The sequence below is a fragment of the Bemisia tabaci genome, chromosome 2, assembly GCF_918797505.1.
Source record: "Bemisia tabaci chromosome 2, PGI_BMITA_v3".
NCBI lineage: Eukaryota > Metazoa > Arthropoda > Insecta > Hemiptera > Aleyrodidae > Bemisia > Bemisia tabaci.
In genome coordinates, this window is record NC_092794.1 from 78,800,506 (window position 1) to 78,815,929 (window position 15,424).

The following is a 15,424-nucleotide window of genomic DNA, read 5'->3' on the forward strand; positions in this document are numbered from 1 at the left end:
ATCTCAAGTCGTAGATTACGAATATACATGTCATTCATTTTCTGACACACACACACACACACACACATATATCATTAATATAAACTTCGAAGGATTCTGCCTTTTTCTATTTCACTCGAGGGGAAGTGTCCCCTCCCGGACTCTCTTCCCCACCCGGTGACTGACGCTGCGCTGTGCTGAACGGTTCAGCCTGAACCTTTCCCCTACGTCTGACCGTTCCCCACTCCTCTGTCAATCGAACCATATGCCACCGCTTACGTATTGTCGCTCGCCCACCCAGGTACCTACCGGCCAGCGGTCAGTTGATGATAAATCTCGCTCATGCTCCTACGCAGCTACGCATTGATTACCTACGCCAGCGAATTACTTTCCAAATAATTAGAATTTCTTCGATAATAGTTTTCTTTATTTATTCGACGGTATTTTTTCTCTGTTCTACTGTGATTTCCTTGGTTCTCTACTGTGTTTGACTGTGTTGAAATTTATATTAATACTCACACGGAGAAAAAACTTCGTGCATGGGACCCGACGTTGAGATCATATGAATCTCTTAAAACTTGAGGTCCAGCTGCCGAAATTCGGGTCAGAAATCTGAAACACTTCGGTATGCACCGAGTACTTCAGATGTGTGACCTGAAACCTTCGGTATATACCGAACTACTTCAATTGTCTGACCCGAACTTCGGCAGATGGACCTTAACTTTTCGGATGCGTGATCCGGAAACTTCAGAGATCCATATGATCTCAGCTTCGGGTTCCATGCACAAAATTTTTTTCTCCGTGTTTCCTTTTAGGGGACGCAACTAAAATTGCAATAAATTTTTTCAGAAAAGTAAAAAAAGTGGCTAACAATGGTTCCTCACCTTCTCGTGGTGTTGGCTGTTTTACTAAGTGGGAACCGTCCATAAGATATAGTCTATTTCTCGCCCTGCCATTATTATTCTACAAGTTAATTGTGGAATGAGAATTTCATAATGTTTTCTATGAAATCTTCAAAATATAGTGATAAAAAATTTGCAACTACTACAAAATCGGCTCGCGAAGCGAGCCGAATGTCACTCGCGCAGCGAGTGACCGGGGGTCCAGGGGGCGTAGCCCCGGCTAGGCGTGACGGGCGCGCGAAGCGCGCCCAGAACGGCTAGTATATATATATATATATGATAAAGAGTTCACGGTTGTAATAATTAATAATTTTATATACAGGGTGTCCGGAAGTTAACGTATTTAACTTTCAGGATCGCTATTTCGGCTCAAAATAAGACTTTTTTTTCCTATACACATAAGCCCGAAAACGCTTCATACGTGAGCTATGCGCTTACAAACTTGCCATTATTTTTCGTTCAAATTAACATAGCTCCTCGTCATTTTTTCATAGGTGGCTGAAACTTTGCATAGGGGGGTATTTTTTAGCGCTCTATTCATTTTTTGTGTTTTCAAGGACGTACGTCTTCGGAAAATGATGTCACAAGCTTTCCCGAATTTGAAAATTGCGATAACTTTTTTGGTAGATGATATTTCGAAAAACGGATTACGGCACGTAAAAGAGCGTAAAAAATCAAGGGGTCCAAGGACTGCACAAAATTTTCCAGAAACGCGTTATTTCGACGCAACAGAACTTTGAAAAATTTTAAGATTTTCGAAGCTCCTTGCTGTGTAGGCAATTTTTACTGCAAGGATTGAAAAATTGCCTACAGAGCAAGGGGCTTCGAAAACCTCGAAGCTATTGAGACGGCTCTTGACCTTTCCCTCACACTTTTTCCAGGCTTGGGACTGGCCCGAGCATCATCTTACTAAAATCGCGGTTAGGCGGCGATATTTTTGGTATCAAATATCCACCGAAAAATCATACTTGGAGGCTTATCGAAAACATGGTTTCAAATGGCGCTTCGAAAATCTTAAAATTTTTCAAAGTTCTTTTGCGTCGAAATAACGCGTTTCTGGAAAATTTTGTACGATACTTAGACCCCTTGATTTTTTACGCTCTTTCACGTGCCGTAATCTGTTTTTCGAAATATCATCTACCAAAAAAGTTATCGCAATTTTCAAATTCGGGAAAGCTTGTGACGTCATTTTTCGAAGACGTACGTCCTTGAAAACACAAAAAATGAATAGAGCGCTAATAAATACCTCCCTATGCAAAGTTTCAGCCACCTATGAAAAAATGACGAGGGGCTATATTAATTTGAACGAAAAATGATGGCAACTTTGTAAGCGCATAGCTCACTTAAGAAGCGTTTTCGGGCATATGTGTATAGGAAAAAAAAAGTCTTATTTTGAGCCGAAAAAGCGATCCTGAAAGTTAAGTACGTTAACTTCTGGACACCCTGTATATATATATGTATTTCAGCCAGCGTGAGGAGTTTTCAGAGCGTTGAGCGGCAGTTAATTTTTAAGTTTCTTGAAACGAAACTACTGGGATTTATAGTCCCCTAAGAGTACTTTTAAAGTGTGAAGAAAAAATCGGAATACGTTAATTACTTATCGCACAGCGAGGGGTCAAAGTGGGGGGAGGTTTAATTTTGTCCACGCGATAACTCAAGTAAAAATGAATATTTTGAGCTGAAATTTTGGTGGTAGTTAGATATCTACTAAGACTGGTTTCCTATTGAATTTCAGCGAAATCGGCCAACGCGTTCCATAATAGTGGCAATTTACCGTTTTTACGGGTGAGGGGGGGGTAGGAGTTGCGCAGTCAAGGGAACTGTTTTTTGAAACATATCTGTGGCAAGAGTGGTAGGGTAAATGATTTCATTCCCCAATGTGACACTATCCTTCAGAAAATACTTTTATGCCGCGGTAAATGCGCGGACTACAAAAAGAACCGTCCCTACTTGCTGGCAACCCCACGGAAAAACCCTGCCGCTTGTGGCGATGTTTTTCCCCGTGTAGTGTGAAGATTGTAGGTAAATTTTAAGAAAATGGTGGGAAAACAATTCCCGTACATGAAAAAGTAGATATGGTAGCGCTCATCTAATGCGTCTTTTAGCAGTAATAAATATAATTCCTGATACATTTTAGCATCGAAAAAATGCTTTAACTCAAAGATGACTTGTCTAATACAGACCACTCACGTTCATCAGCAATTTGCTGCTAGAGTGTAAAAAAGAAGAAAAAGGAATGTATCACACTCGTCGACAATGTATTTGAGGAAACATGAGTTTTCATGCTGATACAGTTCTGTTCTGCTTGGTCACGAATGGAAAAAATTGGTAAATTTATTAAAATTACCATTTTCCTCCTTTAGCAAAAAGCGGAAGTTTTCCACTGTTACTTTAGTGTTTTGATTAAAGAAAAATAATTATTATTATCATTGAGAATTAAAACCATAGTTGAATTACCGGACAGTATAAATTTTTGTATTATAATTGATTAGGAATCGAGCATTTTTGAAGTAAAAAAATGCCATGGTGTAAGCCACAGTAGAACGTTTAAATAATATTTAAACATTATTTACATAAAAAATCCTCAGGATATTACATTTCCATTCCCTGCGTTAAACTCATTTCACGATCGTTAGTTATATAAAACATATATTTAGAAGGAACCTATAGCGTTAAAGATATAAAAGAAACGATCGAACATATGCAGTCAAGAAGCAATAGCGTAAAGCCGTAAACAAAGTAGTTGTCACGGGACTCCTGAATCATTTCAGTTGAACAGACGTAAATGGAACACGCGAAGACGCGGCCAACTATCCCTTGGTCTTGGACAAGGCTTTGAAATCCCGGAGGTTGAGCGAATTGTCGCCGGCCGTTAAATCAACTCTTAATCACTGATTTTGAGCGAATGCTCCGCTCGTGGATACGTTAACTTAAGATTTAAATTTCAACTGGGAGAAGACCGATTCTAGGTCCTGATTTTAACCGCATGCGTTTCATAACCTTTCACCCCTCCGGAGGGGTTGACCGCTCGCGCCACGTTTCGATCCCCGTCCAGATTTCAATACCGAGAGAATTCCCGGTACAGTCACCTCTTGATTCCTTAGGCCGAGGCAACTCGGATATGAGCTATTGCGGTCTGTGCTCACATCCCAAGATTTAACTTGTGTTGCGAGATTAGCCTCACGTTTGCGGCAATCTGGGAGTCCTGAGAGCCAGCACCTCCGGCACCTCTGGTTAGAGGAAACCATCATAACATTACCATAGAGTGGTTGAAAAAAAAAAAAAAGACGAATTCAAAGATTTTATTGCACTCTCCACTCTCCAGATTACTTCCAAGTGCTGAGTGTTCGCTAAAGAATGCAATAACCTTTGTACAAAATCACAATCTGAAACTTCCCCTGGAGGAGCTGCACACAATCGTGTTTGCGATATTTCTTTGCATAATCCCGCTTGTAAAATTCGGAAGAAAGGGCGGCAACATAATGTAGACGTATTTCTATCAAATGGAACTAAGTGCCAAATTTTCAATTTCCAGATTTTGACGGATTTGGGTCCTCGATCAGTTAATCTACCCAAAGGTATGATTATGTCCCAAGAAAACTCATTTCATTCCGTAGGAACAGCGTAAGAAAAATCATAAAACTGGGAATGGGGGATGGCGAATTAAAGCAGACAGAGCTATGTGTGGTTCCGTTTGATTTAATGCCCTAACCTGAACACTGCGTTCTGTCAAACAGAACTATGTGCAGTTGATCAACGTACGCGCAGCGGAGCTCCGCAGAAACAGCGAATGAGAGCCGGCAACAATCAAGTTGAAACTTGCCTACATCTAGTAGCCGGAAGCAGTTGGAGATAACTGAGTGCACATAGTTCTGTCTTACAGAATGCGCTACAGCAGATTTTTAATTCAACATACAGAACTATGTGCATTTCGACCCAGATCTTGTTTAATATGAATTATTCAGAAGTTTCGGCAATACATAGAGTAAGAAGAACGTCTCAGCTTTCAAACAAGCCACAGAAATCGAAAATCGGTTCATTAATACGGAAACGCCAATGGTTTTGCAAACCTCTTTCTACTTTATGTTCTATTTCTGTAACCTACGTCAAACCTGGCACGGAAACTTCCAGCAAGAGAAGAAGCAATTTTCATTTCAAAGAACTATTTAAGACTTTTTCGTTTACGATTAACAGCCAATGCAAAGAAAACAACAGACTTCAAAGTGAACTTTTGGCTCCTACAGAGAAGAGCGTTCGAATTTTTGTCTCAGGCTATACAGGGTGTCCCAGGATTAAGTACAAATATTGAAGGAGTCCATTTTTTGGGTCAAAAGAGGACTTTTTAGTGGTATAACTTTTTTTCGAAAAATGCTTTCCGTGGGGGCCCCATTATCCCCCTAAAATCAGCACCTATTATTCCCTATCAGTCCCTATTATCTAAAAAACGATGAGTTAAAGCGAGAAAACGTAGGAGCCATTAGCTTAATATTTTTCAATGCTGAATCTTATAGTGCCGTCAAAAATCAATTTTTGTAGCTAGAAACATTAATTTTAGCCACTTTTAGATTCGGCACCCCCCCTACCTAAACCCCCCTCAAAATGAGTTATACCTTTTTTGGAGGTCAAAATTGAAAAGAACGCTAAAAATTACTCCCAGTTTTAAATTTTCATTAATATTGGTTGATAAACATTGCTGCATTGTTAAAAAGACGATTTTTTTCCTCCAATTTTGGGGAGTCGTGGCGCCCAGGAAAAGGGTATTTGGAAAAAAAATTATACCACAAGAGCGTCTTTTTTTAACCCAAAGAATAGACTCCTTCAATATTCGTATTTAATCCTGGGACACCCTGTATAATGGACCTGTTGCGAGCTTTTGCTAAGGCAAAAATAAGAGTTGTCACTCATAGAAAGTGTCTCAAAAATCTTGATGAGCGCATCGGCAGAGTCTGAAATACACTCTTTACTTCACAATTTGCATTTTTTTGAGCTTCTCGCTTCAAAAACGAAGCCAAAGCACAGGTGAACATTTTGTTAGAGGAGTAATTCCATCCAACCCCTGCTCACAAGGATACTACGCAATATTCAACATAGCCGACGCCAATCTGCCAAAACACATGTGACAGGACAATGATTTTAAACACTGATACCAATCGGTGTGTTTTATTTCACATTTATCTTGCTTGATAGATATCTGCCTTGATTGACCTCGTGCTCTCCTCAACTTGCGTGCGGAAGCGTCGGCCATGTTGAGCAGGGATTGAATGGAACGACTCCTCTAACAAAATGTTCACCTGTGCTGTAGTTTCCTTTTTAAAGCAGGAATCTTAAACAAACGCAAATTTCTTACACAGATTGTGAAGTTAGGAGTGTATTTCAGAGTTTGCCGATGCGCTTATCATGTGCTCTAGCAAAAGTTTGCAACAGGCCCATTGATTGTATTAGCAAAAAAGTTCCCTGAACATGTTCCTTAAAATGTATCCTTACAGCAGTGCACTCAAAAAACAAAAGGACAAAATCCCGACTAATTGCTATTAGTATCAATAATTTCTCCTGTCATTTTGACTGCAAATATAAATCAATAAGACTGGCACTCTTCAGTCAATATGTATATTGTTTAACCTTTAAATTGACTTACTCATTTTGATTTTCTTCAAAAACAATGCAACTCATTAAAAAATTGACTAGATGAAAGAACACATAATAGAACATATGAGGACATATATGTAACAATGGCGGTCGCTGACACCCGCCATTTTTAGAGCAAACGCTTTTTCCGAAATTTAGAGCCTCCAAGAATGCCTGTGCAAAGTTTCAGACTTCGAGCACAATTTCTCGGCAAGATATGAACTGAAAAACATGTTATTTGTAAAAACAGCGGATGTGAAAATCCACTGTTTTCCCCGGCTGGCGCGGCAGGACAATGTGAAGATTCGAACAAACTTGCGATAACTGCCCGTCCACCGGCCATGGGCTGTAGCTGACACTCAAATTATACGTATTGGGACCGTCTCGCCAGAATTGTTGAATTGTTAACTGATTTTAGAGTTTGTTCCTTGTTTTTGTTGTTAAAGTTACAAACAGTTTAGTTTCTTGTTCAATTTTGTTAAATGACTCAGCATTGACTAACTTTTGGTTCATTTCAATCGTTTCACCAGCCTTACCCTTCCTGAAAACTTTGTTTCATGCATAAAAAAGTGTTTGCAGTAAAAATAGCGGATGTCACATTTTTTTCAAATCGCTGTTACTCCTTCAATTTTTCACTTACATATATCGTAAAACGTATGTTTTTTACCAGAAGAGTTGCTCTTCATAAAAAACTTTATAAGAATCCTCTCGGTTCTACGGGCGGAAAAGTGCAAAGCTCCAGAAACTTCAAACACGAGTTTCTCACAATGTGAAAACTCGACATCCGCTATTGTTGCAGATAAGTCCCCATATGTTTAAGGAGCCTATTTTGCCCAGGTTAATGATAGAATACGGGGAATAGAATGCAATATAGAATCTAATACAGTGTGTCTCAACTGGGAGGGCAACCTGGTTCAGACACTTTGTTTTAGATTCTTCATCTTACTTTTCTAAAATCCAGTGCGTCTTGTTTGTCAGTGACGATTTCACGAAGATTGACAATGTTCCGATGGTTCAGCTGACGAAGGATTTTAATTTCTCTTACAGCTGTGATCGGAAATCCTTCTTTTTCATTTTCTAATTTGACTTTCTTCAAAGCAACAAAATCACCTACAGGAAAGAAAAAGAATTGAAATCAGAAAACATGAATACTATTCATCCGAAGTAAATCAAGTGACAGTGTAAAAAATTTCCGGCGGTCAGAGGATGGACGTTATAACATAATTATTCATCATTAAAGTTGTTGAATTTAAAATGAAAATTGCGAAGAAAATAGTGAATTTTCGTTGATTCAGTTATCATAGGAAGTGACTGAACCAGAGTTCACGGGGCAATCTAGAATAAGTGAGAGCAGCCCCAAAACTGAAATTCCAAATGCTACTTGCTTATGAAACATACCTGGTACATACATGCGCATTAAGATGAGCGATTACGAAAAAACTAAAACAGAACAGATCCTTTGTAAGATTTATATTATTTTGGTTGAAATATGGATGGTTGAAATATGAGAAATTCAATGACGTTAATGTTACGGGCATATTCCGTTTCCGGGCAGATCCAGTTTCGCCCGGGCACACTTAGGTCAGCCCGCGCGGACCTAGATGCGCTTGGGCGGAACAAGGTCTGCCCACATCCAGGTGGGCCGATCTAGGTCCGTCCGCAGAATTCTAGATGTGCCCGGGCACATCTAGGTGCGATAAAGGGAATCGGGAACATCTAAGAGCGCGCAATCTTTCGCTGGGCCGATCTGATTATCAGGTGCAGTCGGAGCTCAATACAAATAGGTGACAACTGATAACACACCAAGGGAGTACTGAGGTATGTTTGTTCACTCTGATCATTATTCAGTCAGTCAGCTATTTCGGTCGGCACTGGCGTGATACATTGGACGCGTGGCCTTAGAAAGTGTTATTTTGCTGATTTAGTTTTATTTCGCGTGTTTTTATAAAGTTTCACTTCGCGTGTTTTAGTCAGTTTTATTTCGCCGGTTTTTAGGGTTTTGGTAATTTAAGTGCAGTGTACCTAACTGAGCAATTGAAAGAAACAAGAAAACATGGGTGAAGAATGGAAAAAAGCGTTCAACGATAAATTGATCGCAAAACAGGTTGGTGGAAGTAACAACTTAATTATAGAAGAGTCGGCATACAGTAGCCTCTTGAATGAAGTTCGAGTAGCAGCATCCAAAAAAAGTAGAACAACTTAGGATCGGCGGCGGTTGAAAAAATACCAAATTTTGAAGGTCGGGGGTGTTGAAAAACTGGTTGGAAGTGGTGGGTTGGACAGCCTGAACTTGCCGGACTCTGTTGCTGCTGAAACTTCAACAGAAGCAGACATTGAGGAATTTTTAAAGCAAGAGGAGCCTGCCAGTGATACTAGCGATGAACCAGACGACCCTCCAGTCAATACGGAGGCAATAATTGACGCTGCCAGCCTCTCTACAGAACCTTCCCAGTCTGCCAGTGATGCTAGCAATGACAACGTGCTACCGTCCACCAGCACGGCACATGGCCGAGCTAAGCGCAAGGCCGTAAAAATGATAAAAATGAGCGAGAGAAAGTTTCAGCCTCTTCCGGTGGGTTCAAACGTTACAATCCCTTTCCCAGATGTAGACCGGGCGAAAGGCGACGCTCGTAATACTATTGCGGTTGTATTGGAGGTATCTGAGGATCAACTGCACACCTTTGGAACACAGCATGGGAGATTAGCAGCCCTCTACATGAGAAATCAATTCAGACCCTGTAAGGAGGAATTTTTGAAGGCTTCGGATGTGCCTGACGCAGTCATCTCTCTCAGATCTCTGAGCCGCGCCGATTCGAACTTCGGCGGTCAAGGCTTCACCAAATGTTCTTGCCGCGGCCAGTGCAATGACACCAGATGTTCGTGCAAGAAGAAAGGACTGCAGTGCAACTCAAAATGTCATAATTCGGGCCCATGCTGTAACAAGTAGAACAGTACAGAAAACATTTCCTCTCTTTCTTTTCCAATGAAATGTGGTGTTGGGTTTACTTTTTATCTCGGTTTTTTTTTTTTTTTTATTTTAATTATTTAATTTCTCCCGTTTTGGGCAGACCTAGATCCGCCCGGACGCAACTAGGTCTGCCCAATTTCAGGTGGGCAGATCTAGATCCGCTCGGGCAGATCTAGGTTGGCCCAGGCGGATCTAGATCTGCCCGTTTTCTCTGGGCAGATTTAGATCTGCCCGTAACATTAACATAAAATTTAAAAATACGACTTCAGTGCCTTCAGTTATGATAGAGATATTGTCTGATATTATTAAAAAGGGGAATGCACACGGACCTGCCGCCTCCAAGTGGGCTAACTTCGTTTTCACAAACTCTTCGGACCCATTCATTAACCCAAGTCTTTCTCTTTTTACTGCATGAGCCATAAAAATGGCATAAAACATTCTCAAATGTTGAGTTTTCAGGGGTTGATTTTGCTTTACTGCGGATGGTTCTGCGCTAGCAGTCTCTTGTATTGCTTTGGCACTGTCTACGTGCTACCTGCATTTGGTGCTCAGATACCACTGAACTGCAATACCGCAAAACTGAAAATTTTGGTGAAAATGAAATAGAGACTTTGCTGCATTCTACAGGATAAAAAACGGAAGCTGATGTTCTTAGTTTTTTCACTTTCGCGTGGAAGCGCTGTAAGGAATCCATAATATGTGAAGGAAATTGCAAAACTAACCCAGAAATTAAAAAAATGGCTAAGCTCTTTCTTTGTCCTGTGAAATTGTCAGTTTGCAGATAAGCAATATTGTTTCTTGGCCATTGATATAGATTTCAGAGACACAGCACTTCAAACTTTCGAAAAAAAGTTTCTCAAATGTAGAAAATTGCCATAACCACCTTATAATAAAAAATATCACTCTATCATTCTTCATAAAAATGAATGGTGTCCCGATTAGGATTAAGGAGGAGTAACGTTTTGGGCCTTTTCCGGCCCCACCTGGATTTTGCTAAATGTTTCATATTTTCAAAGTACTAGTCTTAGGTAGACTCTGTGCCAAATATTAGACCGAACGGAGCCCATGCAAGGGCGCAGCAGCGCCTCAAACCCAAAATCCTGGAATCGAAAAACAATTATTTTCGTCGATTTTTTTTCGCATTTTTGGCGCTTCAGGACGATTATTCTCGAAAATTTGGCAACGTAGGGAAAAGGTACACATCACATTTCTATGTATTTTTTTACGTTCTTTCCGAAATTGTACACGGTTTCTAGATTAAATTAAGTTTCACACACGTAAACTTGAAAAGACCCCTAAAAATTGGTGAAAATTGGCAACAATGGACCGTTAGGCCTTCTAAAATTCACAGGAAGCCATTTTTATGGCCAGATATGAAAAGTACGTAGAAAAATACATATAGTGCACACCCATAGAGGGTGACTTAGGTCGAGAAACATTCAAAAGAGCTGCCTTCAAGTATAAAAAGGCCGCTAAAATCGACATCTCGGTGAATTTTCACATCGTGGGAATCCAGGTACAACTATGATATTTTAATATGTTGTATGGATGGATAAGAGCTGTTATCTGGTACAGTATGAAAAATGTACTCCACTTTCTTGAACCTTAGACGCGGCGATTTATCGATTTTTTGCCGTTTTTGACACTTTGGGACCAATTTTTTCGGAAATTTGGCAACATAGGAAAAAATTTTACTGAACATTTTTTATTCATTTTTTTACGTACTTTTCAAAAATGTACAAAGTTTTTGGATTAAATTGAGTTTTGAATGTGTTAAATGGAAAAAACCCCTTAAAATGGGCCAAAAATGGCAACAATGGGCCATAAGGCCCCTTAAAATTTATCGGAGGCCTTTAAAGAGGCCAGGAACGAAAAGTACGCAAAAAAATACATAAGAATCATGTGCTGAAAGAGTGATAACAGTCGAAAAAGTCGACGAAAACAATTGTTTTTCGATTCCAGGATTTTGGGTTTGAGGCGCTGCTGCGCCCTTGCATGGGCTCCGTTCGGTCTAATATTTGGCACAGAGTCTACCTAAGACTAGTACTTTGAAAATATGAAACATTTAGCAAAATCCAGGTGGGGCCGGAAAAGGCCCAAAACGTTACTCCTCCTTTGCCCTCATTTCTCAGAAGATATTAATAGATGACTTCAACATGAACATTAAAGGGGAAAAATGAAAAATTTCACAAACCTGCTTGTCTGTCTCTCGCTTTGTACACTTGACCATACATTCCTTCACCAATTTGTGCTATCATCTCAAACACATCAACACACCTCTCTCCCCAATCTTTATTGGTCCCTTCGAAAGGTGGATAAATATTTCTCGAGGGGCGTCTCTTGTGAACTATTTTCGGCCGCTTCAATTTCGCAGTTCCACAATAAGCCATGCTCATTGAAGTTTTAGCATAGCCGGCATTGCTTCCAAGGGTTACAGAACGATCAAGATTTCTTGTTTCTGATGATGGAGGAGTGACTGGACCATCATCATCAGAACTTACAACTTCTAGTCCTGGTAAATCTGTAAAATAAAGGCAAACAAAACGAATGAAATGCACAAGGTGGCTCACACCATACATTATACCTTGATTCTCTTCTGAACTCAGATTTTGAGAAGCTCCTTTGGCCTCCCTTGATGATATTAGCTCACATTTAAGTGGCCAGTTCAAAAGATGTAGGGGAAAGCCCATTGCAGGGCTTTACCTGTTTTCGTCAGGTATGGGTGAAAACCGAAGCTCCTTTGGCCTTCCTTGATGATATTAGCTCACATTTAAGTGGCCAGTTCAAAAGATGTAGGGGAAAGCCCATTGCAGGGCTTTACCTGTTTTCGTCAGGTATGGGTGAAAACCTATCAGCTAAGATGCTAATGAATCCATCTCAGTCATTGTGACCAATACCTGATAAGCAAGGTACTCCACTGATGAGATGCTCACGAGTACAGTTGAAGTCTACGGACGGAATCAGGGTAGCAATGGATTAAGACACATCACACACTAACAGGCAAGGAAGCAAGCCACAGCGGATGGTCATTTTTGACTTATCTCAAATAAATTATGTGTCAGTGATAGTGATCCAGCCAAAAAGAAAAAGAGCTTAATTTGTAGAAAAAAGGGAGAAAGACACTCTAAGAAAGTAAGCCAAACAAAATCGAAGGTGAAGGCAGTGCTGATTGTTTCTTTAGTTACTGTTGGAGCAGTCTGTTAATTGCTATGCTCTAGATCCTCATCACGTGTGTTGATAACCCCCCTGATGTAGCAGATGCTCTTTTACCTTTCTGCAGATGCGGTAACAACATTGCTTAATGGAACAATGGGAAGTACTCATCATACTGATGAGTGCAAAGTTATTCATATCCTTTGTTTTTCTGCCCTAATAAGGCTGATATTTTTCTTGATCAGTTACACTTTAGAGGATGTCCAAAGTTGAATACAAAAAAAAAAACCAGGGCATACATTTCAGGTAAAAATGATGAATTTTCCTTCATAAGCTGATAAAAGCTTTAAAAACACCTCCCCTCCCCAATACAATTATTTTGATCTTTGGTAAAAAAAAAAAAAAAAAAAAAAAAAAGCTTTGATCCACCATAATTGCCATACTATTTATTGAAAAGGTCAGTTTGAGTGGTTAACGGAGGAATTTAGGGGGTGCTTATAAAATAATTTATTGCACTTTTTCTGAATGGACTTAAGGCTAGCAAATTTAGTCAATCTTTATTACAAAATTCTTAGCCATACCTGGGGAAAGCTAATATTTACAGCAAGGGCTATTTGAGGATCAAAACCCAAGCAGAAAAGTGAGCATTTTAACACGCTTTTTATGGTATAGACATTGCAGCGCTACCAGATCGACGATCAAGGAGAACCATTTTTGGGTGCTTTCAGATTCTAGAATAAGATTTTAAAAATGTTGAACTCATTACAGATACATTACAGACATTTTAAAATCTGATTTATCTTCTATAGCTCCCCTTTCATGTAACCGAACATTTTTAAAATTAAATTTGGAGAGGGAAATGAATTTTGGAAATTTGAGTTGACTGCTCAAACGTTCCTTCAAAGTAGGGGGTACGACAGTTTAGGCAGCTCAAATTATTTTTTTTTTTTTTTCAAACTTTGAAAAATCGCAACTGAAAGAGGGGCATTCCTCAGCTAGCTCCTCAACAGAAAACTGAAAAAATAAAATGATGTCTTGTAACTCTATGAAATCTCTGAATGTGGGAATCAGACTGTGACATCAGAATATTACAAAAGAGGTTGTTCCAAAAACGCCGATTTTGGCCCCCCCTGGATTTGGCCCAAACCTTGCTCCGATGTTGTACTAAGTGTCCCCGATGCTTGGGCAAAATTTCAGGCCCCTCGGAAAATTAGGGGGGAGGGGGCAGGGGGGCAAAGTTGCAATTTTTTTAAAACTTTAAAAATCGATATCTCGCGAACGATTTGAGTGTAAGTGTTGCGGTTTACGCTAAAAAACGTCAAAAAATATTCTCTACAAGAATATTAATGCTGTTTGCAAGGTTGCGTAATTTATCGCGGTCATAAATCGATTTTTTCGATTTTGAAGGTTCGACTTTTTTTTGTTTTTCGTCTCTCCTCTCTTTGGAATCGTTGCTACGTGAATAAAAACCTGTTGAGGTGATTCTCCATGAAATTCTGCATCTACCACACTTTGTTTAATCTAGGGGAAACGATTCGTTCGTGAGTTATAGCGATTTTTCTGCGCGTTATCGGTTACGCGCGGGCGGCTTATAGGCGGCGCTCCATCCCGCGCGGACAAGGCAGAGGTTGTTTCACCGCTAGGGCCTTATATTCATGCTGTAGACTGTAATTAACGATATTTTCTCCTCCCCCCACCCTTCCAATGCAATAAATCTTTGTTTAATACTTCGTTATACAGGGTATCCCAGACCACCCGTAACAGGTCTTTTTCTCGGTTGGTTTAGGTAGTACGAAGTGGGGGGCCGCGGGATTGAATAGGGAATTGACCCCAAGGAATCCGAATTTCACGGTCCCGAAACCCCCCATGCCCCCCTTGGGAGGTAAAGAGGGGGTCACGATCTCCAAAGTCGGGAGACATTGAGCCTCCCCCTTTTACCCCCCGAGGGTGGCTAGGGGGGCATCGGGACCATGAAATTCGGATTCCTTGGGGTCAATTCCCTATTCAATCCCGCGGCCCCCCACTTCGTACTACCTAAACCAACCGAGAAAAAGACCTGTTACGGGTGGTCTGGGATACCCGGTATAACGAAGTATTAAACAAAGATTTATTGCAGTGGAAGGGTGGGGGGAGGAGAAAATATCGTTAATTACAGTCTACAGCATGAATATAAGGCCCTAGCGGTGAAACAACCTCTGCCTTGTCCGCGCGGGATGGAGCGCCGCCAATAAGCCGCCCGCGCGTAACCGATAACGCGCAGAAAAATCGCTATAACTCACGAACGAATCGTTTCCCCTAGATAAAACAAAGTGTGGTAGATGCAGAATTTCATGGAGAATCACCTCAACAGGTTTTTATTCACGTAGCAACGATTCCAAAGATAGGAGAGACGAAAAACGAAAAAAAGTCGAACCTTCAAAATCGAAAAAATCGATTTATGACCGCGATAAATTACGCAACCTTGCAAACAGCATTAATATTCTTGTAGAGAATATTTTTTGACGTTTTTTAGCGTAAACCGCAACTCTTACACTCAAATCGTTCGCGAGATATCGATTTTTAATGTTTTAAAAAAATTGCAACTTTGCCCCCCTGCCCCCTCCCCCCTAATTTTTCGAGGGGCCTGAAATTTTGCCCAAGCATCGGGGACACTTAGTACAACATCGGAGCAAGGTTTGGGCCAAATCCAGGGGGGCCAAAATCGGCGTTTTTGGAACAACCTCTTTTGTAATATTCTGATGTCACAGTCTGATTCCCACATTCAGAGATTTCATAGAGTTACAAGACATCATTTGTT

General features: G+C 40.4%; 2 protein-coding genes across 3 annotated transcripts in view; one reads left to right on the forward strand and one right to left on the reverse strand.

Moving 5' to 3' along the window:
• Positions 1-15,424, reverse strand: part of LOC109042077 (uncharacterized) — a 65,708-nt gene that overhangs the window by 21,789 nt on the left and 28,495 nt on the right. For both annotated transcript variants that reach the window (XR_002010043.2, XM_019058638.2), the window contains exons 5-6: positions 11,669-11,995; positions 7,453-7,616 (exon numbers count right to left, since the gene is read on the reverse strand). Coding sequence is in view for 1 of the 2 variants with exons in the window: in XM_019058638.2 (XP_018914183.2) it covers positions 7,453-7,616; positions 11,669-11,995 (491 nt within the window). In the remaining variant the exon portion in view is untranslated. The remainder of the gene's footprint in view (positions 1-7,452; positions 7,617-11,668; positions 11,996-15,424) is intronic.
• Positions 8,108-11,646, forward strand: LOC140223982 (uncharacterized). Its single transcript, XM_072296661.1, has 2 exons — positions 8,108-8,143; positions 8,710-11,646. Exons 1-2 carry the CDS (start codon positions 8,108-8,110, stop codon positions 9,451-9,453), a joined length of 780 nt encoding a protein of 259 aa, XP_072152762.1. The 3' UTR covers positions 9,454-11,646.

What these genes read in the sequence shown, in the direction of transcription:
- LOC140223982 (XM_072296661.1), top strand. Translation starts at nt 8,108, where the DNA reads ATGCGCTTGGGCGGAACAAGGTCTGCCCACATCCAG. An exon ending in CAAGGTCTGCCCACATCCAG is followed by an intron (nt 8,144 to 8,709) that starts GTGGGCCGATCT and finishes AGAACAACTTAG; the next exon opens with GATCGGCGGCGGTTGAAAAA.